The sequence below is a fragment of the Heptranchias perlo genome, chromosome 4 (genome assembly GCF_035084215.1).
Source record: "Heptranchias perlo isolate sHepPer1 chromosome 4, sHepPer1.hap1, whole genome shotgun sequence".
Lineage (NCBI taxonomy): Eukaryota > Metazoa > Chordata > Chondrichthyes > Hexanchiformes > Hexanchidae > Heptranchias > Heptranchias perlo.
The window spans coordinates 64792723-64816134 of record NC_090328.1 but is presented as its reverse complement, the minus strand read 5'-3'; the positions used below and the strand labels follow the sequence as shown (position 1 = coordinate 64816134).

Sequence of the window (23412 nt, the reverse complement as noted above, 5' to 3'; positions counted from 1 at the left end):
TCTGAAAACAAGGATGAGAATTTTAAAATTGAGGCCTTGCCAGACCAGGAGCCAATGTAGGTCAGTGAGCACAGGGGTGGTGAGCAAATGGGATTTAGTGCGAGTTAGGATACGGGCAGCAGAGCTTTGGATGAGCTCATGTTTATGGAGGGTGGAAGATGGGAGGCTGGCCAGGAGAGCATTGGGATAGTCGTGTCTGGGAGGTAACAAAGGCATGGATGAGGGTTTCAGCAGATGAGCTGAGGTAGGGGCGGAGATGGGAGTAGGCAGTCTTGGTGATGGAGGGGATATGGGGTCAGAAGCTCATCTGAGGTTTAAAAGGACCCCAAGGTTGCGAACGGTCTGGTTCAGCCTCAGACAATGGCCAGGAAGAAAACTGGAGTAGATGGCTAGGGAATGGAAATTGTGGCGGGGACCGAAGCCAATGGCTTTGGTCTTCCCAATATTTAGTTGGAGGAAATTTCTGCTTATCCAGTACTGGATGTCAGACAAGCAGCGTGACAAATCAGAGGCAGTGAGGTGGTGGTGAGGTAGAGCTGGGTCTCGTCAGCGACATGTGGAACCTGACATTGTGTTTTTGGATACTGTCGCTGAGAGGCAGCATGTAGATGAGAAATAGGAGGGGGCAAAGGATAGATCCTTGGGGGCTCCAGAGATAATGATGCGGGAGCGGAAAGAGAAGCCATTGCAGGTGATTCTCTGGCTACGACTGGATAGATAAGAATGGAACCAGGTGAGGGCAGTCCCACCCAGCTGGACAACGGAAGAGAGGAGTTGGAGGAGGATGGTGTGGTCAACCGCGTCAAAGGCTGCAGACAGGTCAAGAAGGATGAGGAGGAATTGTTTACAGTGACACAGGATGTCATTTGGGACTTTGATAAGGGCCGTTTCAGTACTGTGGCAAGGGCATAAACCTGATTGGAGGGATTCAAACATGGAGTTGTGGGAAAAGTGGGCACAGATTTGGGAGGCGACAACATATTCAAGGACTTTGGAGAGGAAAGGGAAGTTAAGAGATGGGTCAGTACATTACAAGGACAGAGGGGTCAAGGGTGGGTTTTTTGACAGGGGGAGGGTTATGACAGCAGATTTAAATGGGAGGGGGATAATACCCGAGGAGAGGGAACAGTTAACAATATCAGCTAACATGGGGCCAGGAAGGGAAGTGGGGTGGTCAGCAGTTTGATGGGAATAGGGTCGAGGGAGCAGTAGGTGTATCTCATGGACAAGATGAGCTCGGAGAGGGCATATGGGGAGATAGGAGAGAAACTCGAGAAAGATGCGAGTTCAGGGCTACAGGAGGGGTGGGAAGCAGCAGAGGAAGCTGAATGGATGGTCTCAATCTTAGTGACAAAGAAGTCCATGAGCTCATCGCACTTGTTGTTGGAGGTGAGAATGGAGGGGCAGGGGAGAGCAGTCAAATTTAAACTGTGTGCACCTACCCTTGACTAGGCTTGAGCCCCTGGCCCTGGTTTGTGGCAATCTCAAACACATTATCAAGATTCATTTTAACTATTCCCTTAAGAATCTTTAATACTTGGCCTTCTGCCTCTCCTCATAGTTCAGATATCTTAAACTAGGCATCAGTTTGGTTCTCCTGCACTGCCTCCACAATGTCAGGATATTCTTACTGTAGTATGGTGGCCAGAAATGTGCCCAGAACTTCAGGTGTGCCTTTTACAGACTGATTATTGCCTGCTGGAATTAGTGCTCCTCTCTCTGGGCTACTTACCCCAAAGTCCAATAGGTTTCTTTACTGCAGCAGCAAACTGTTATCTTCCCAAAGCAGATCCCTTTCCTTTGTTGTATCCTAAGCCTACTGCCATTTAGTTCGCATTCCCACTGTGTATTTTCCTTCCCTAGTCTCCTGTCTTACATTTGTCTGCATTCAGAACCATTTGCCACTCGTCAGCCCACCTTCCCAACCAGGTCCTTTTATATTTGATCTGTTTGTTCTCCAAAGTTTGAAATACTCCTCAATGTTGTGTTATCTGCCAAGTTAAACAACTTGCGTTTATATAGTACCTTTAACTAGTAAAACGTCCCAAGACGCTTCACAGGAGCGTTGTCAAACAAAATTTGACACCGAGAACATAAGCAGATATTAGGACAGGTGGCCAAAAGCTTGGTCAAAGAGATAGATTTTAAGGACCGTCTTAAAGGAGGAAAGAGAGTTAGAGATGCAGGGAGGGAGTTCCAGAGCTTAGGGCCTGGACAGCTGAAGGCACGGTTGTCAATGGTGGAGCGATTAAAATCGGAGATGCGCAGGAGGCCAGAACTGGAGGAACACAGAGATCTTGGAGGGTTATAGGGCTGGAGGAGGCTACAGAGATAGGGAGGGGCAAGGCTATGGAGGGATTTGAAAATTAGGATGAGAATTTAAAATCGAAGCATTCCCGGACCAGGAGCCAATATAGGTCAGCGAGCTCAGGGGTGATGGCTGAACGGGACTTGGTGCGAGTTAGGAGACAGGCAGCAGAATGTTGGATGAGCTCAAATTTATAGAGCGTGGAAGATGGGTGGCCAGCCGGGGTCATTGGAATAGTCAAGTCTGGAGGTAACAAAGGCATGGATGAGGGTTTCAGCAACAGATGAGCTGAGACGGGGCGGAGACGGGAGATGTTATGGAGGTGGAAGTAGGCAGTCTTGGTAACGGAGCGGATATGTGGTCGGAAGCTCATCTCAGGGTCAAATAGGATGCCAAGGTTGCGAACGGTCTGGTTCAGCCTCAGACAGTGGCCATCCATTCGTTGGCTAGGGAACGGAGTTTGTGGCGGGGACCGAAGACAATAATTTGGTTTCTGTCCATAGCTCCAATTGATTTATAAATACTATAAACAGCGTCGTCCTTAGCACTAATTCCTGTGTTAGCCCACTAGTGATCCTTTGCCATATTGACGCAGCTCCATTTCCAATTCAATCTTTACTTTCTCAGGTTTCGCCAATTTTCAGTCCAACACAGAATCTTCCCTCCTAATACGTGCTTTCCTATCTTGTGGACTAATCACTGGTGTGGCTCAGAACCAAGAGTCTTGCCTTCATTTCCCACATTACTTCCATTGTCCACTGATCTTTTCTTTCAGTTACCCTCCTTCCCTAGTGGTATGTAACTAATCTATACATTTGTATAGTATTTCTAAACATGATCCACTTTTCTTCTGTGCTTTCCCCCCTAATAGTGCTGCCCAGTCCAGTTTCCTTTAACTCACCCCTCATCATTGGCCTTTCTGAAGATGCATACTTCTATTCTATCCATTTCCCTTTCCATCATAACCGAACCTTAAACCCCACCATAATATGGTCACTATTGCAAGGAGTTCTCCAATTTTGGCCTGCTTTACCATTTTCTGATAGCAATTTAACAATCAGTTAAAAATCACCCCTGCACATACGGGTTCCATCACCAATTGTTCAATATTATGTTCAAGGACATATTTTCATTACCTAATACATCCTTTATAAATTTCCCAATTTATCTCTGGTAAGCTGAAGACATCCATAACAAATGCATCTGTCCCTTATTTGACTACAAAGTTCTTGGTACAATCCCTCTTCTTGTCCTGATGATCCACAGCAGATGACCAGAGTTTCTCATTCCTACCTCACAGGATTTCCACCTTATCTGCACCTGGACCAGAACGGTCCATCTGCCTGTTATAACCAATTTCACTTTCACATAAAAAGGTACAACCTCTGCCAATTTCTTTTTTCTACCTTTACAGAATAATCCATACCTTTATATGCTTATTCAAACCATATTATTGAACTAAGTCTCGCTAAGAAGAACCCCCAGGTCTCCTATTTTATTCCTAAGAATCCGAACATTCATATATCCAATTTTGAGTTATCTAATTTCCCCCACACCCTATACTGGTTTAGTTTGTCATTGCTTCCCCTCATGGTCATATTGATGTATATTGCACACTTACCTGCTGTAACAGCATCTACACTTCAACTAGTTACCAGTCACTGCCCTGTATCATAACATCTAGCACATCTAGATGCTGCAACTGGTCTACCTCCATTACTCTTCATTTTCCATCTTTCTAATTCTGCTCTGTTTTCCCCTTTCCCTGCCTTATTAGTTTAAATACTTCCCCCAGGATTCAGGTGCAGTTCCTCCCATCTGTAGAGTTTCCTGCTCCAAAACGTATCCCAAAGTCCTAAGTAGCTGAAATCCTCTCTTCTACTCCATCTTCCTAGCTGCACATCAGCATGTGTGATCTGCTTCTGCCTAATTTATCCAGCACGTAGCATTGGGAGTAATTCTGAGGTTAGTAACCTTGCAATCTCAAACTCTCTTTCCTACTCTATTTGTTACTACCCAAATCACGCTTCCATCCATTTTCCCTCCCCTTTCAGATGATTTTCCACCATTATGTTCCCTACCCTGGAGCCAGAAGCAACACATCATTTAGGGCTTCCAGTTACAGCTAAAAAATAGGCCACCTATATTCCTAATTATAAACTCCCACACAACTACCGCTGTCCTATTTGTATGGTTAGTTGTCTACTTTCCCTATGGGTAACCCTTTATTCCACTGTGAGTCAGAGAATCATACAGCACAGAAGGAGGTCATTCAGCCCATCGTGATGTTGCTCTTAATTACCTTCCCCTCTGTCTCCATTGTACTCATCATGGGTACCAAGAATTATATATTAATTGGACACTTAGACCTACAGGATTTTCCTGTACTTCTTTCGCCTCCTCCTGAAATTAACTTATAGTACAGTTTGGACTTCCATTCAAAAACAAAATTTGAGGATATTCTCAGAATATTGACAGTTCATTTTCTCCAATGACCAACAAGGTAAAGATACTGACCGATGCAGTACCAAGCCATGCAGACAAGAAGATCCCAAATCCAATCCAGGACTGTACATTGTTCAAACATTTAAAGAAAAATTGTTCAAATTGTTTAAAAATAAATAAATGCTAGAGGCAGCACCCTGGAAACCCATGCCCCATTTCAAGAGACTCCTGGTCATTCCGGAAAGGTTGGGAGCCCTATGGAGGGTGAGTAGGGGGCTGTTAGCAGCTCATCAGTAACTAACTTACTGGTGGAGTGAGATGTGATGTTGCCTGGTGCAGTTCCCGGCTTTTATGGAATGGAGAGTTCTTTACCCAGCATCCATAGCAGCAGAGAAACCGCTCTATCCCTGGGATAGAGCCGTACAAGCATTCAGTCGCAGAGATAGAGCGGTTTCTCTGCTGCTATGGATGCTGGGTAAAGAGATCTCCATTCCACAAAAGCAGTTTCTTTTACCTGCTGCCACCTCGCGCTTACCTGCGTGTCCCATGTTTCAAGTTGTAAACTGACTTGGTGCATTGAAGGCTATCCTTAGTTTGTAATTTGAGAGTGTCCGTGGGTTCAAGGTGCAGCTTGTATCTATTACAATGCAAATCATTTGGCACTGTCAATAAGTGTCCGTTTTTTTTCCAGGTGTCCGGTTTTTAGGGGTGTCCGTTTGCATAGATTTCATTGTATATTCTTAACAGCAATACAAATAAGTAATAATTTCTCTCTTAACTTAGTTACACATTTTAAATCTAACACACATAATTCTAGTTAAACCCTGTGTAATAACTTTTTAAACATTAAATGTCATAAACAATAACCGTAAAGAATTGCTACAATTGAAGCCGAACAGCTCAATAGAAGTTACTTACCTTTTCCTAAATGCGTATTTATGCTCATGTATCTGGCCGTTCCAGTAAGGCTCTTGTGTTCTCTGTAAGGGATGTGTTTTTTTGTCTCTGCGTCTATGTATTCCTTAGCAAGGCCAAAATCTATTATGTGAATTACATTCTGATTTTTGCTCCCCGGTCGTCCCACCAAGAAGTTCTCTGGCTTTACATCTCTGTATATCAAGTTCTTTGAGTGGACGTACTCCATCCGGGAAATCTTTTTGAAGAAGGAGGTAAAGAAAGGTGGGAAAAAGTTTTTAAAAAGTTAGCAAATATTGTTATCAAAGCCTTAAGTAAATTGAAAAGAATAAGCACAGTAACAAAAATATTCTTCTGTGGAGGAAAAAATGTTGATACCAAAGGTTTTGGGACTCATCCAGCAATAGCTCCAAATGAGACTACAAGTGCACATAGCATCACAAGTGGAACAGGTTTGTTAGTGCAGAATCAATACATTGTAAGTAATAAGTAGTTCTGTTGCTGACAATATCCAGGGGCTGAAAATTTGCTGGGTGCATCTCAGTATAAGTGCCGGGATGCGCCCACTCAGGGCTTGACCCCACTAAATGGCTGGTCCTCAAGAGAGGACCCTTAATTTAAATGATGGGCTTCTGCGCCACTAGTGGTGCATCAAGGGAACCCACTTTCCCTCATAGGCCAGAAAATTGGCCATCTGCTGCCAATCCCAGGAGGGGGAGACTGCTGGAGGTGCCCTAGACGTATTTAAATATATTTTTTAAAAAACCTTACATTTTTTTCCCCATGGTGTCAGCCCACAATCCAGGTCAGAACCACCATGTGGGGTCGAAATACACCATTCAACAACCTGGTACACCAGGCACACCACTGCCAGCGATCTGCCAGGATTTTGCTCCGCCCACACAAGGCCAGACAGAAGCTGAAGGGCAAGAGCAGGACCCAGCATATCAAAGTCTCAACCTAATTTACGGCCCTTCTGCTGCACACCCACCGGAGTTATGATTGTGATTGTGAAAGGAAAGGACTTGCATTTATATAGCGTCTTTCACAGCCCCGGGACGTCCCAAAGTGCTTTACAGCCAATAAAGTACTTTTTGAAGCGTAGTAATTGTTGTAATGTTCTAGTGACGTTGGTTGAGGGATAAATATTGGCCAGGATACTGGGAGAATTCCTCTGCTCTTCGAATAGTACTGTGGGATCTTTAACGTCACTTGAAAGGGCAGACGGGTCCTCACAGTTTAACGTTTTATCTGAAATATGGCACCTCCGACAACGCATTGAAGTGTAAGTCTGGATCATGTGCTCAGGTCGCTGGTGTGAGGCTTGAACGCTACACCTTCTGAATCAGAGACGAGAGTGCCACCAATGAGCCAAGGCTGACACCCAGAAGGGTGCGCCAGAAGGGCCACTGATTTTGAACCCACAATATTATACATGTCATCTCAGTCCAATACTTTGAAAAACACAACATAATGTAATTAAGTTGTTCCTTATCTGAAGCATGCCATTTTCACAATTGCAGCAATGTAGGGAATTTTAGTAGTTCATTCACAGGCTGTCCCAAGCCCAGTTCCCTAATATAATACAACACAGGAAAAATAAATAAGCTCCCTGTATGGTCTAGCAACTTACCTTGCCAAAACAACAGCCAGGACAAAATGGAACACTAAATTTTAAAAAAACTTTCATTGAACAATGCCATAAAGCGGAATGAGAGGAATGAAAGTTTAAAATAAAATTTACTGATAATGTTGTACAGTGACACCGTGGATTGTCCATGCTGTGCTCAAGTTGTGCAATGCTCTTGATCACAAAATTGGTCTGTCAAAAGTACAGTTATAAAAATGAGCAGAAACTAACAAAGACATCTAGACATCTGTCTTTTCTCTTTTCAATTACTATGCCACTCCACTGTTTTCTGTTTTGATTTTTGAAAAAGCTACAAATTCCAAGTTAAGTGTGAATGCTGCATGAGCAGAACCTTACCCAAATTACATTTTTGCTGTCAGTATTTATCAATTTCTCTAATTAACTCCAAACCAACATTCAAAAAATGGCAAAGTGGTATTTAGAAATCATTCAAAAAACATAAGTATATATGATGAAGAAAAGTACATTAGACATAAAATATGGTAAAATCCTGCAACAGAAATATTTATGCAAGATTTTCTCAAAGCTCTATTTTGTTCTTCAACAGAACCTGTCAGATCTCTTTGATCAAGCAATATATTTAAAGATCCTTTACACAATTTGATGCTCTTGTTGTCACAGAAAGATGGGTGTATTTGTTATTATATAAAGCAGAACACAGGTTAAAATGTTTAAGCATTACAGCTTTAAGCAAAGGAGTTAAATTTTGAGCTCTAAGGTGACAATGGAATAATTACAGATACACATAATAAGGATTTTACATAATCAAATATTAGAGAGTTATGAACTCCTTAAAACTGTTGAAAGCCTCAATATTGTTCACTCCATGGATTTCACTGCAAATGGAACATTTTTAAAAACAGCTGGCAACATAACTAAAAATAGATACCTTTGTTAGTTTTTTCTCATTTCTACAAATGACTTTGAGACACAAAGTTTGTGATCAAGAGCACTGCACAACACAGCAAGGACGAGCAGCATCTGCACTGGAAGCAAGTTGTTGTTATTCTTCAGACACTAAAAAGCTCCGAGTCTTTTCATGCGACAGAGAAACACTACATATAAAAATTCTGATTTTGACAGTGGAGTTAAGGTTTTCAATGTATTTCTTATTTTCAAAAATAACCAAGTATTGATGATAAATTTGGTAAGGTCAAGCCTTAAGATACTGGAGGTGCCAATACTTATTTCAGATGCTAAGTACAATCCCTGTGCAATTTCTGATAAACTAATTTAAATAAAATACAACACAAAGATCCTGACCTAATCACAGCTGAACAATACAAAGAGAAAGAAAAACAAAACACACTGATGAAATTACAGTATTTTTAACACAAATTTGGGAGCTATAAAACAAAGCTTCAAATAGGCTTTTAACTACTTGGTCCTCACCGAAAATATGTCTCTACTGAATAGAAACTCAAGTATGTGTGTGCAGCCTATATCCTTCAATAGAACATACTTTGCTTTATAACTCCTAATCAGGTACTGTAGAAAAAATGACTAATTTTAACAGTGCATTTCACCTTCAGTGCTGTTCAATGATGATTAGATCAGGAGCATTTTTTTTGTAAATGAGCTTTGCAGAAACTGCATAGGGATCATAGTATCTAAAAGCACTGCAGTGTCACCTCTAGTTTCTTAAAGAAATAGAATATACATTGCTCACAGTGAGCTGGAGAAGTACTATTTTACTATTCCCTTGACCATGTAAATGCATCACCAGCACAGACATGTAAATTAAGTTTAAAAAATCTAAATGTCTAATGTTTGAGTCTAAAAAAAAGCTCTTAGTTTATTAAAGCACTTATGTATTTGTATATTACAACGAGTTTAAGTGCTTGTAAACAATTGTTGTTTAACAGATCAGTGGTGGTTTAGCAATCACGTAGAGCAGTCACTCAGAGGAAAGTTCCGAAGAGAAAGAGGGACGGCTGGGATGAAGACAGGATAGGGATCGGGAAGGGGGAGTGGGGGGGGGGGGGGAGAAAGAATATTGCACAACTTATGCACAGCATGGACAAGTTTCCCATTATAATTTGTCGACATAAAAACGTCACTCAAAAATCAAGACACACTTAATGTGGTCATATGCCAGAATTTTGTGTGCGCACGAGGAGGGTGGGGGAGGGGAGGGGAGGGGGGAGGAGAGAAAGAGAGACGCGAGAGACGCGAGCGAGGGAGGGAGAGAGAGAGACGCGAGCGAGGGAGGGAGAGAGAGAGACGCGAGCGAGGGAGGGAGAGAGAGAGACGCGAGCGAGGGAGGGAGAGAGAGAGACGCGAGCGAGGGAGGGAGAGAGAGAGACGCGAGCGAGGGAGGGAGAGAGAGAGACGCAAGCGAGGGAGGGAGAGAGAGAGACGCGAGCGAGCGAGGGAGGGAGAGAGACGCGAGCGAGCGAGCGAGGGAGGGAGAGAGACGCGAGCGAGCGAGCGAGGGAGGGAGAGAGACGCGAGCGAGCGAGCGAGGGAGGGAGAGAGACGCGAGCGAGCGAGCGAGGGAGGGAGAGAGACGCGAGCGAGCGAGCGAGGGAGGGAGAGAGACGCGAGCGAGCGAGGGAGGGAGAGAGACGCGAGCGAGCGAGGGAGGGAGAGAGACGCGAGCGAGCGAGGGAGGGAGAGAGACGCGAGCGAGCGAGGGAGGGAGAGAGACGCGAGCGAGCGAGGGAGGGAGAGAGACGCGAGCGAGCGAGGGAGGGAGGGAGACGCGAGCGAGCGAGGGAGGGAGGGAGACGCGAGCGAGCGAGGGAGGGAGACGCGAGCGAGCGAGGGAGGGAGACGCGAGCGAGCGAGGGAGGGAGACGCGAGCGAGCGAGGGAGGGAGACGCACGCGAGCGAGGGAGGGAGACGCACGCGAGCGAGGGAGGGAGACGCACGCGAGCGAGGGAGGGAGACGCACGCGAGCGAGGGAGGGAGACGCACGCGAGCGAGGGAGGGAGACGCACGCGAGCGAGGGAGGGAGACGCACGCGAGCGAGGGAGGGAGACGCACGCGAGCGAGGGAGGGAGACGCACGCGAGCGAGGGAGGGAGAGAGACGCGAGGGAGGGAGAGAGACGCGAGGGAGGGAGAGAGACGCGAGCGAGGGAGGGAGAGAGACGCGAGCGAGGGAGGGAGAGAGACGCGAGCGAGGGAGGGAGAGAGACGCGAGCGAGGGAGGGAGAGAGACGCGAGCGAGGGAGGGAGAGAGACGCGAGCGAGGGAGGGAGAGAGACGCGAGCGAGGGAGGGAGAGAGACGCGAGCGAGGGAGGGAGAGAGACGCGAGCGAGGGAGGGAGAGAGACGCGAGCGAGGGAGGGAGAGAGACGCGAGCGAGGGAGGGAGAGAGACGCGAGCGAGGGAGGGAGAGAGACGCGAGCGAGGGAGGGAGAGAGACGCGAGCGAGGGAGGGAGAGAGACGCGAGCGAGGGAGGGAGAGAGACGCGAGCGAGGGAGGGAGAGAGACGCGAGCGAGGGAGGGAGAGAGACGCGAGCGAGGGAGGGAGAGAGACGCGAGCGAGGGAGGGAGAGAGACGCGAGCGAGGGAGGGAGAGAGACGCGAGCGAGGGAGGGAGAGAGACGCGAGCGAGGGAGGGAGAGAGACGCGAGCGAGGGAGGGAGAGAGACGCGAGCGAGGGAGGGAGAGAGACGCGAGCGAGGGAGGGAGAGAGAGAGACGCGAGCGAGGGAGGGAGAGAGACGCGAGCGAGCGAGGGAGGGAGAGAGACGAGAAAGAGTGAGAGTGAGAGTGATGAGAAAGAGGTGAGAGTGAATTGAGAGAGAGTGAGAGAGTGAGGATAGATAAATAGATAGCAACACTCACCAGAAGACTCCGGTGAAGCTTTCCAAGGTGCTTTACTACTCAACGCTGCTGCCCTCATCCATGCTGCCGTTACTGCTGTCCAGGTATTTCTCACAGACCACTGCCCTCTCCAAGTTCCTCCCGACAATGATGCTTTCTGACCAGCAAACCGAATCCTAGACTCACTGAACTCCAGACGTATCTGAAACTCCACCGATTGACTAACTCTGGACCTCCTAGCAGAACATGGTCTATCTAACCAGCGGACAAAGGAGGAGCCATCGTCATACAGAACAGAACGGACTATTGCAAAGAAGCATACCGACAACTGGACAACCAGGAACACTACAGACGGTTACCCACAGACCCGACAAAAGAACACACCCATCAGCTCAACAAACTGATCAAGACCTTCGATCCAGACCTTCAAAACATCCTACGCACTCTCATCCCACGTACTCCCCGCATGGGAGACTTCTACTGCCTCCCAAAGATACACAAAGCCAACACACCCGGACGTCCTATCGTATCAGGCAACGGAACCCTGTGTGAGAACCTCTCTGGATACATCGAGGGCATCCTGAAACCCATCGTGCAGGGAACCCCCAGCTTCTGTCGCGACACTACAGACTTTCTACAAAAACTCAGTACCCACGGACCTGTTGAACCAGGAACACTTCTCACCACGATGGACGTCTCGGCACTCTACACCAGTATCCCCCACGATGACGGCATCGCTGCGACAGCCTCAGTACTCAACACCAACAACAGCCAATCTCCAGATGCCATCCTACAACTCATCCGCTTCATCCTGGATCACAATGTCTTCACCTTCAATAACCAGTTCTTTACCCAAACACAGAACAGCCATGGGGACCAAATTCACACCCCAATACGCCAACATTTTCATGCACAAGTTCGAGCACGACTTCTTCACTGCACAGGACCTCCAACCAACACTATACACCAGATACATCGACGACATTTTCATTCTATGGACCCACGGTGAGGAATCACTAAAGAGACTACACGATAACATCAACAAGTTCCATCCCACCATCAAGCTCACCATGGACTACTCCTCAGAATCAGTTTCTTTCTTGGACACACGAATCTCCATCAAAGACGGGCACCTCAGCACCTCACTCGACCGCAAGCCCACGGACCACCTCACGATGCTCCACTTTTCCAGCTTCCACCCTAACCACGTCAAAGAGGCCATCCCCTATGGACAGGCCCTGCGAATACACAGGGTCTGCTCAGACGAGGAGGAACGCGATGGACACCTACAGACGCTGAAAGACGCCCTAGTGAGAACGGGATATGATGCTCGACTCATCGATCGACAGTTCCGACGGGCCACAGCGAAAAATCGCGTAGACCTCCTCAAAAGACTAACACGGGACGCAACCATCAGAGTACCCTTCGTCGTCCAGTACTTCCCCGGAGCGGAGAAACTACGCCATTTTCTCCGCAGCCTTCAACATGTCATCAATGATGACGAACACCTCACCATGGCCATCCCCACACCTCCACTACTCGCCTTTAAACAGCCACCCAACCTCAAACAAACCATCGTTCGCAGCAAATTACCTAGCTTTCAAGAGAACAGCGTCCACGACACCACACAACCCTGCAAGACATGCCAGATCATCGACACAGATACCACCATCACACGAGAGGACACCACCCACCAGGTGCACAGTTCATACTCCTGTGACTCGGCCAACGTTGTCTACCTCATACGTTGCAGGAAAGGATGCCCCAGAGCATGGTACATTGGCGAGACCATGCAGACGCTGCGACAACGGATGAACGGACACCGCGCAACAATCGCCAAACAGGAGGGTTCTCTCCCTGTCGGGGAACACTTCAGCAGTCATGGACATTCAGCCACCGACCTTCGGGTGAGCATACTCCAAGGCGGCCTTCGAGGCACACGACAACGCAAAATCGTCGAGCAGAAATTGATAGCCAAGTTCCACACCCATGAGGACGGCCTCAACCGGGATCTTGGGTTCATGTCACACTACACGTAACCCCACCAGCGAACAAATGTTATCTGTTTTTAATATAACGGGTCATTGACTGTCTTCCTTCTCTCTCCCTCTCTCTTTTTTGGGGGGTTTGTATATTCGGTGGCCTTTTAGGTGACACCTTTCTGTCTGCTCACTGTGATTGCCTTGGCAACGGGCAGTAATCACCAGGCATTGTTCTGTGGTTTTCAAATGCGAAGGATTCGAAAATGTCATTTCCACACCGTTCACCTGAGGAAGGAGGAAGCCTCCGAAAGCTTGTGGAATTTAAAATAAATTTGTTGGACTATAACTTGGTGTTGTAAAATTGTTTACAATTGTCAACCCCAGTCCATCACCGGCATCTCCACATCATATCTAACCAGAACAAGCCTCCACCGAGTGAACTTAACTCTCTGAACTTATACTGTTGCTAATGTTGTAACCTTGTTACTCCTGCTCTGCATGCATACAATGGCTGTCGCCTTGGACTTGAGCACCTCTGCCATGCTACCCACCTTTTTCTGGCCTAACCTCCTCCCCTATACCACATCCCATTCCCCTTGCCCTATCTTGGCCTCCCTTAACCACCCGATCCTCTCCAACTATTTCATGACCATCCTATTCCTCCACTGAACTCCTCGTCTTCCATCACAAGGGCCCTTGTCCGTAGTGAATTACTACATTGCCTATGTCAAGCTCAATCTGCATATCTTTTGCCACACTCATTGCAGCACACGCTACGGATTTATTCTAGTAGTCACTGCAACAGCATCATTCCCTTCTTCTGGTGCTTTTTCCAATTGCCTCAATCCTCTAGGGCAAACTCCTCAAACTTTTGCCCATCTCATTCTCCTGAACTCACACCCTTTCTGATTTTCCCCTTCCCAGCAAACTTGTTTGCCCCGCCCACCCGACCTATCCAACAAATCTCTGGACCCACAAAATGTTTATTCTCTTACAAATTAAAGTCCTCCCCATCCATGACCTCAACTTGAAGCACATCGACATTCTGAGCCCAAATGAAACCTGTCTCACCATGGATAACTTGTTTCCCCTCATCAAGATTGCCTGCCTAGCTTCACTTTGACGTTCTATCATATCCTGTGCCCAAGACGATTCTACTGCACTGTAAAGCTCATCTTGAGATCGCATCTAGTTCTATCCCCTTTAGTTTTACCAAGGTAAATATGGAGAGCAGGTGCACAGACACCACTCTCCCACAACTGAGCTGAACAAGTACCAATATAAAAGCATCTCTGGTAACGCAAGCAATCCCAACAAGCCTTCAGGAAGAAGCAGAGAATTCCAAAAATTCACAACTCTCTGAGTGAAGAAATTTCTCATCATCTCAGTCCTAAATTGTCCACCCCTTATCCTGAGACTATGACCCCTAATTCTAGGCTCTCCAGCCAGGGGAAATAGCCTCTCCGCATCTACCCTGTCAAGTCCTCCAAGAATTTTACACGTTTCAATGAGGTTACCTCTCATTCTTCTAAACTCCAGAGAATATAGGCCCATTCTACTCAATCTCTCCTCATAGGACAACCCGCTCATCCCAGAAATCAAATGATGCCTTAACACCCTGACGTCATTTTTGAAGAGCTCTTTCTGGTGACAACTTTGTATACGAAAAGCTGACAAACAGAAAACTTACAGATGAAATTGATCATATTCTACAAATTGCTCCACAACATATAAACGCGAACTAGGTGTAAGCTAGTATCAAACCACTTTTACAGAGGACAGCTATGTTGACTATGCGAAGGTCGGGTTATGGTTCACTATTGTATCTGCATTTTGTTTCAGTTTTCTCCAATAACTAGTTTACTCTGCAGGCACTGTAAACATCTTATATTGTTTGCAGCAGGATGGAAGGTTCAGAGTTCAGTCTCGGCGTTTATTCAGAAGGCTGCCAGATTCAGTTAATGTTCTAGGTAACATAACGCTCCTGTGAAGAGCCTTGGAACGTCTTACTATGTTAAAAGTGCTATATAAATGCAAGTCGTTGTTGTTGTAATATTAAATTACCAGCTTTATATGGTTCTTTCCAGCAGTGTATTGTCACCAGGTGTTAGGCCTGCCTCATGCGAGTCTCTTAATTCATATCAAAAGTCAACTCAAGTCAGGAAGGAAGCAATGTGATGGAATACTCTCCACTTGCCTGGATGAGTGCAGCTCCAACAACACTCAAGAAGCTCGACACCATCCAGGAGAAAGCAGCCCGCTTGATTGACACCCCATCCACCACCCTAAACATTCACTCCCTTCACCACGGCGCACAGTGGCTGCAGTGTGTACCATCCACAGGATGCACTGCAGCAACTTGCCAAGGCTTCTTCGACAGCCCCTCCCAAACCCGCGACCTCTACCACCTCGAAGGACAAGAGCAGCAGGTACATGGGAACAACACCACCTACACGTTCCCCTTCAAGTCACACACCACCCGACTTGCAAATATATCGCCGTTCCTTCATCGTCGCTGGGTCAAAATCCTGGAACTCCCTTCCTAAAGCACTGTGGGAGAACCTTCGCCGCAACGGTTCAAGGCGGCGGCTCACCACCACCTTCTCAAGGGCAATTAGGGATGGACAATAAATGCTGGCCTTGCCAGCGATGCCCACATCCCATGAACGAATAAAAAAAAACAATTTACCCCAGAACTTGACTGTAGTTAATGCTACTGGTAAGAAAAAACAATCTAGGCACCAATGCCAGAAGGACCAGAAATGATATTAGTGAGTTAGTCTGCACTTTAACATAGCATAAAACAGGAAATTTAGAAGCAAATTTATAATTTAAAAAAATATTGGTCAGTATGATGTAGCTTGGCACAAAATAATGCTGTTCATAAGGCTTGCAAAAAGAAATTATGGACTGAAATCCATTGATAACTGAGTAATATAGTATTTTTCAGTGAAACTTGAGAACTAGAATACTTACTAGCTGTATAGCCATCATAAGTACAGTCTTAAGGGAAAACGTTCTGTCACAAAGGTCAAATAAATCTTCCAAGCTAGGTCCCAGTAATTCAAGCACCATAGCATTGTATTTTCCACATGGACCAAAGTAGTAAACCTGAGGAATTCCATCTGTAAATGAAGGTGAAAAAAAATCAGCTTTAGATCTACATTTTATTATAGAATTGCATTTTTAATTTAGGTTACAAGTCAAACTATCCAAAATTATAAAGACATGACCATTTTTATACATAGTCATGAAAAATTCTCTCAACTCTTAATTCTGATATAAACAGGCACGTTTTATGGCTCCCCTAGTACAGTTTACATGACAGTTTTCAAATATTTCCCAAAGGAAGTGTTAAGAAATTACTGAATAACCGAATGCCACAATTGGTTAGTACACTAGTCTTTGACCTCTTGGACCTGGGTTGCGATCCTAGAACAAAATGAAAGCCCCTCTCTAGATCAGTTCAAAGAGTCCTATATGAAAATCGGTGTGGCAACTCGACCCACTTCACTTGGGTGGAAATTCACAAAACAGCTTGTAATTCAACATAATCCAGCAAGCTCATTCACAAAAGCAACAAGGATGCCAGCTGCAAAAAATGCAAGTGTCACAAAGGTTCCTTCCTTATGGCATTGGACCACAACACATTGATGAGCAAAGAGGGACCTTCACTCTGAACCTGGCCCACAGTATACCTGACAGGGAAGTACTCAATGATAACATGTAATAAAATGTGAAAACACCAAAGCACTGGATGACTTTACCTTGACAAGCACAAAATTGCATCAATACATTAATCTGAGGAAGTTACTCAAGTAGATTTATATTTTTATTACTTCAGTCCAATGAAATATTAGACTTAAATGATAAAATTGGTTTGATAGATTTCTCTGAAAGGAGAACAAATGTGCACAATATCTGCCTCGCAATCATCATGACACAATCTACAGCATGTAGGTGGTGAGGTTTCGGTGACTCTGAACCTCACGACAACAATCATTGTTCATCAGAATAAAATCAATTCAGAGTCCATTGCACTAAACCTCACCAACAAGCCTGAAAAGACATGAATCAAAAAACAATTCCAGACACTACAATAATAGCTTGCAGAATACTGTTAGACAAGGGCAAAAATGGGCAATTGGTAGCCTTACAAGAATTCCAATTTAAAAGGATCCATAAAGAATACTTTTTAAATCATAGCCCACGGTGAATTTAAAAAATGGGGTAAGCTAATCATGTTAGAGAAAGATGTAGAATCATGGAAAGGTTACAGCATGGAAGGAGGCCATTCGGCCCATCAAGTCCGTGCCGGCTCTATGCAACAGCAATCCAACTAGTCCCACTCCCCCACCCTATCCCCGTAGCCCTGCAAATCTTTTCCTTTCAAATACTTATCCCGTTCCCTTTTGAAGGCCATGATTGAATCTGCCTCCACCACCCCTCCTGGCAGTGCATTCCAGATCCTAATCACTTGCTGTGTAATAAAGTTTTTCCTCATATCACCTTTGGTTCTTTTGCCAATCACCTTAAATCTATGTACTCTGGTTCTTGACCATTCCGCCAATGGGAATAGTTTCTCTCTATCTACTCTGTCAAGACCCTTCATGATTTTGAATACTTCTATCTAATCTCTTCTCAACGCCAGCTTCTCCAGTCTGTCCACGTAACTAAAGCCCCTCATCCCTGGAATCATTCTAGTAAATCTCTTCTACACTCTCTCTAAGGCTTTCACATCTTTCCTAAAGTGCGGTGCCCAGAACTAGACACAATACTCCAGTTGTAGCTGAACCAGTGTTTTATAAAGGTTCATCATGACTTCCTTACTTTTGTACTCTTATGCCTCTTTTTATAAAGCAGAGAATCCCGTATGCTTTTTTAACCGCTTTCTCAACCTGCCCTGCCACCTTCAATGATTTGTGCACATTTACCCCCAGATCTCTCTGTTCCTGTACCCCTTTTAGAATTGTGCCCTTTAGTTTATATTGCCTCTTCTCATTCTTCCTCCCGAAATGTATCACCTTGCATTTCTCTGCGTTGAATTTCATCTTCCACATTTCAGCCCATGCCACCAGCCTGTCCATATCCTCTTGAAGTCTATCACTATCCTCCTCACTGTTCACCACCCTTCCAAGTTTTGTGTCATCTGCAAATCTGGAAATTGAGCCCTGTACGCCCAAGTCCAAGTCATTAATATATAATCAAGAAAAGCAGTGGTCCTAGTACCAACCCCTGGGGAAAACCACTGTACACCTCCCTCCAGTCCGAAAAACAACCGTTCACCGCTATTCTCTATTTCCTGTTACTTAGCCAATTCTGTATCCATGTTGCTACTGCCCCTTTTATTCCATGGGCTTCAACCTTGAAGACAAGCCTATTATGCAGCACTTTATCAAATGCCTTTTGAAAGTCCATAAACACCACATCAACTGCATTGCCCTCATCTACCCTCTCTGTTACCTCATCAAAAAACTCTACCAAGTCAGTTAAATGTGATTTGCCTTTCACAAATCTGTGTTGGCTTTCCCTAATCAATCCATACTTATCCAAGTGACCACTAATTCTGTACAAGATTATCGTTTCTAAAAGTTTCCCCACCACCGACGTTAAACTGACTGGCCTGTAGTTTCTGGGTTTATCCTTACACCCTTTTTTGAATAAGGGTGTAACATTCGCAATTCCCCAGTCCTCTGGCACTACCCCCATATCCAAGGAGGATTGGAAGATTTAGGCCAGTACTTCCGAAATTTCCACCCTTACTTCCCTTAGCAACCTAGGATGCATCCCATCCAGTCCAGGTGACTTATCTACTTTAAGTACAGCTAAGTATGTAATCTTAAGATAGTGGTGGCCCTCAGCCAGTCCTCATCAGCCTCACATTTGGACATAATCAGTTTATAGAACAAACATAGTGTATCGGTGTCATGGTTCTGAATTCTTTGGCCATACTTCCACGAATGAGACTTGAACAACAGGGATTTTAAGGTGTGTTTTGGATAGCCAAAGGGAGATCAGAGGTGATATAAATTTGTTAGCAATGTCTGGCCATTTAGGAAGATATCCAATCCCTTGCTGTTGAGAAATTCTTTTGCGATCTGTGGGTCAAGGGAGAGAGACCTTATATAAAAATAACACCTGCACACAGACTCAGTCAGTCAGGCTGCAGCAAGCTGCAAGAGAAGAACCTCTGACCTGGTCAGGAAAAATGTGTGCTTTTACATTAAGTGGGCTAGCATACGCATGTTCTTTATTTATGTTATAATACATCAACAACAGTTACACTGATTGTACCAAGTGTCTCTCATCATACAGTGTTCGTCCTGTTTTGCAAGTGAAAGCGAATGTACTCTTGCCGACTGTTAACTTGGCCTGACTTTGAAGAGATTGAAGGAGAATGCGTGTGAAAGACACAGAGGTATGGTCCAGAACACAAGAGAGTTCCATCGTTACACTCCTGGGTCCCACTAAATCAATAGTGGATAAAGGGCAGTGGGATTCAATCGTAATAAGAATCAAGCAACCAGACCACTTAAAAGGAGCAGCTGGCATCACTGAACCTGAGTAGGTATCTGCAGCAGACCCAAATTCATAATAGTTGGTCTTCTGCACCCATACAGCACACCACCATGGCAACTGCATCAGACAGTTGGATAATGGGAGGGATCCTGAAGGCAGCACGCTGCCATATTTCAGAGAAGAGGCGAGCTGCAGAAATGAGCAGCACTTACTGTTTTTGGAGGGAAACATTTTTCTTGCACAACTTCTTAACAGGGTAGAATCACTAGTTTAGCAATTCTATCACTAATAGTTTCTTTATGACTTGACAGCTCCTTTAGTGGTGACGTTTCCCCGACTACCTATCTTTTGGTCCCAATTAGTTTTGTTAACTCACTTTTCTTGATGATTAAATTAGGACTGCCTCAACATTTATAATAGAATATCACAAATCACAGATTCAACAAGTCATGATATATAATGATATATATTAACCGCTGCATGTCCAAGATACTGAGAAATGGAACTTTATTCAGAACATTGGCCCAAGCACAGCTACACATTTTATGTGTGAAGCCACACGCCAGCATTCTAAATCAACCATAGTGTTGAGTGGCTTTTAGGCATCATAAACTTTTTATTTTAAAAGAAAAAATGCGATTCACATGGGGATGCTTCTCAATTACTTCAAATGTTGTTTTAAAGTCCGCTGCAAACTTTTCAACTGGTTGCTGGTATAGGTGTCGTTGACAGTGCTATCAAGCAGCACTTACTCACCAATAACCTGCTCACCAATGCTCAGTTTGGGTTCCGCCAGGACCACTCAGCTCAAGACCTCATTACAGCCTTGGTCCAAACATGGACAAAAGAGCTGAATTCCAGAGGTGAGGCAAGAGTGACTGCCCTTACATCAAGGCGGCATTTGACTGAGTGTGGCACCAAGGAACCCTAGTAAAATTGAAGTCAATGGGAATCAGGGGGAAAACTCTCCAGTGGCTGGAGTCATACCTAGCACAAAGGAAGATGGTAGTGGTTGTTGGAGGCCAGTCATCTCAGCCTCAGGACATTGCTGCAGGAGTTCCTCAGGGCAATGTCCTAGGCCCAACCAACTTCAGCTGCTTCATCAATGACCTTCCCTCCATTATAAGGTCAGAAATGGGGATGTTCACTGATGATTGCACAGTGTTCAGTTCCATTCGTAACCCCTCAGATAACGAAGCAGTCCGTGCCCGCATGCAGCAAGACCTGGACAACATCCAGGCTTGGGCTGATAAGTGGCAAATAATATTCGTGCCACACAAGTCACCATTGACCAGAAACTTAACTGGACCAGCCATATAAATACTGCGGCTACAACAGCAGGTCAGAGGTTGGGTATTCTGCAGCAAGTGACTCACCTCCTGACTCCCCAAAGCCTTTCCACCATCTACAAGGCACAAGTCAGGAGTGTGATGGAATACTCTCCACTTGCCTGGATGAGTGCAGCTCCAACAACACTCATGAAGCTCGACACCATCCAGGACAAAGCAGCCCGTTTGATTGGCACCCCATTCACCACCCTAAACATTCACTCCCTTCACCACCGGCGCACCATGGCTGCAATGTGTACCATCTACAGGATGCACTGCAGCAACTCGCCAAGGGTTCTTTGACAGCACCTCCCAAACCCACGACCTCTACCACCTAGAAGGAGAAGGGCAGTAGGCACCACCGAACACCACCACCTGCACGTTCCCCTCCAAGTCACACACCATCCCGACTTGGAAATATATCGCCGTTCCTTCATCATCGCTGGGACAAAATCCTGGAACTCCCTACCTAACAGCACCGTGGGAGAACCTTCACCACACAGACTGCAGCGGTTCAAGGCGGAGGCTCACCACCACCTTCTCAAGGGCAATTAGGGATGGGCAATAATTGCTGGCCTTGCCAGCAACCCCCACATCCCATGAATGAATAAAAAAAAGTTAGATTTACTGACTAGTACAGTCACATCCCTGCTGCTGCACTACAGTGCCACATCATTTTTCTTGGTTGTCACTGCTCACAAACAAGTCACACCACTTTGTTTTTAATAGAGATAATAAGAGAAAACTGCAAATGTTAAAATCTGAAATGTAAACAGAAAATGCTTGAAATACAAAAGGACTTTGAGGAAAGGTCTGTCTCTGAAACATTAACCGGCCTTTCTCTCATCTGACGCTGATAGACCTGTTGCGTATTTTCAGCATTTTTTGCACTATGTTGTTCCCTGGATAGCAACCGCTATTTGTCATTTTTGAGATAAGTAAATTTAATAACCAGGCATTATGTACTCAATCTTTAAACTGTTCAAATTGAGGACTCTACAATTTTTAAAATGCTTGTGCAACCAGATCCTCTATCATAGATTTCAGTCATCAATCCACACCAACACAATGAAAATGTAACAGTGTAAAATTATAAGATTATGAGTTTGATTCAGAGACTTGAATGAAAAACTATATCGCACTGCATAGCTTTACTTAAAAAAAACTAGAGTTAGATTCTCAGTGCTTTTAGCTTCAAGAATACTCAACAACTCTAGAAAATGCACAGCTAGTCAATCAGCACCCGAAAGACAGTCGACATTTCAGGTCTAATCAGTTATCATGAAATCGAACAGTTCTGTTGCAGTGTTCCCCCTGTACTGTTACCATATCTTACCCTTTCAGTAGTTCCATCATTTTCGGTTTTATAGTTGAGATTTCCCACATTCACTTGCTTTTCACCTCCACTGAACCACAATGATGCTCTGTGCAGTTTCGGGATTGATACAGAATGTTGATAGCAACAGCTTCTGCGTGCATGGTATAAAAGAAAAGGTCTGTCTTGATCACTAGCACCTCTTGCATTGCTGCTCCAGCTGTAACCTTCATTTCATTACCGAAAGTTCAGCCACATTTCAGCAACAGAGGTCAAAGCAACCTTTAAAAGTTGGAAAAGGATTTTGATTGGCTGTACGTTGGAACCAGTTTTCAAGCAACCCAGCCAATCAAAAGCCAGAAGACTAATGATTAAAGTGATCATCTTTTTATGCATCAGAACACAAAGGGACTGCCAACAAATGAGTAAATGCATCATCAACCCACAAAGAAAACGTGTGCCTGGACAAGTAAATTCATCTGCAGCTCACTAGTTGAAAATTTATCCAAAGTTTTTGACTGCTCCACAGCATATACATCAGCCCGCCTGGTGAACTAGATACATGCCAGTCAGCACATCACAGTACAACTGATTTAGTCAAATGGTAGTTCCAACAGAATATCAGCACATGATGGCTCAATGCCCAAAGCCCTCCAATTTTATTCCCTCCTCTCCTGAAAGCATTGACTAGTGCCGGGATACAGTGCTACGTGTGCGAGCAACCCTCCATTACCTCACCTAAGTGGCCTGCTCGTCATGTTTAAGCTCACCAGCAAGCTTCAACAGTCTGGCCTCACCCAAAATCCACACATATGGACATTCCAGCAGGGTAACTGGAGAGCCCTCAGGGGTAGGAACACTGGCTGCAGCCAATTGTAGCATCCAGCTCAGATCAACTAGCAACAGAACAAAGATTGAACTTGGGACTGTCCTGGTCTCAATGGCTCATTATCACATGCAACAGTGCATTTTACGACTACTGGGGGAAGTTACCCATTTCAATCTTTTAAAGAAAAAAATAAACTCAAAATCAATGTATGGCATAAGAAAGATATACAAAGCTCTGCTTCACAGGAAAATAAAACTACTATACGTTCCAGTGTGTGTTCACTCTATCAACTGCCATAAGAACATAAGAAATAGGAGCAGGAGTAGGCCAGACAGCCCCTCAAGC

The 23412-nt window shown here is 45.1% G+C and overlaps 1 protein-coding gene across 5 annotated transcripts in view; it reads right to left on the bottom strand.

Moving 5' to 3' along the window:
• LOC137320980 (casein kinase I) overlaps window positions 1-23412 on the bottom strand; it is a 233028-nt gene that overhangs the window by 90521 nt on the left and 119095 nt on the right. For all 5 annotated transcript variants that reach the window (XM_067983040.1, XM_067983042.1, XM_067983043.1 and 2 more), the window contains exons 5-6: window positions 16053-16201; window positions 5672-5906 (exon numbers count right to left, since the gene is read on the bottom strand). In XM_067983040.1, the coding sequence (XP_067839141.1) occupies window positions 5672-5906; window positions 16053-16201 (384 nt within the window). The remainder of the gene's footprint in view (window positions 1-5671; window positions 5907-16052; window positions 16202-23412) is intronic.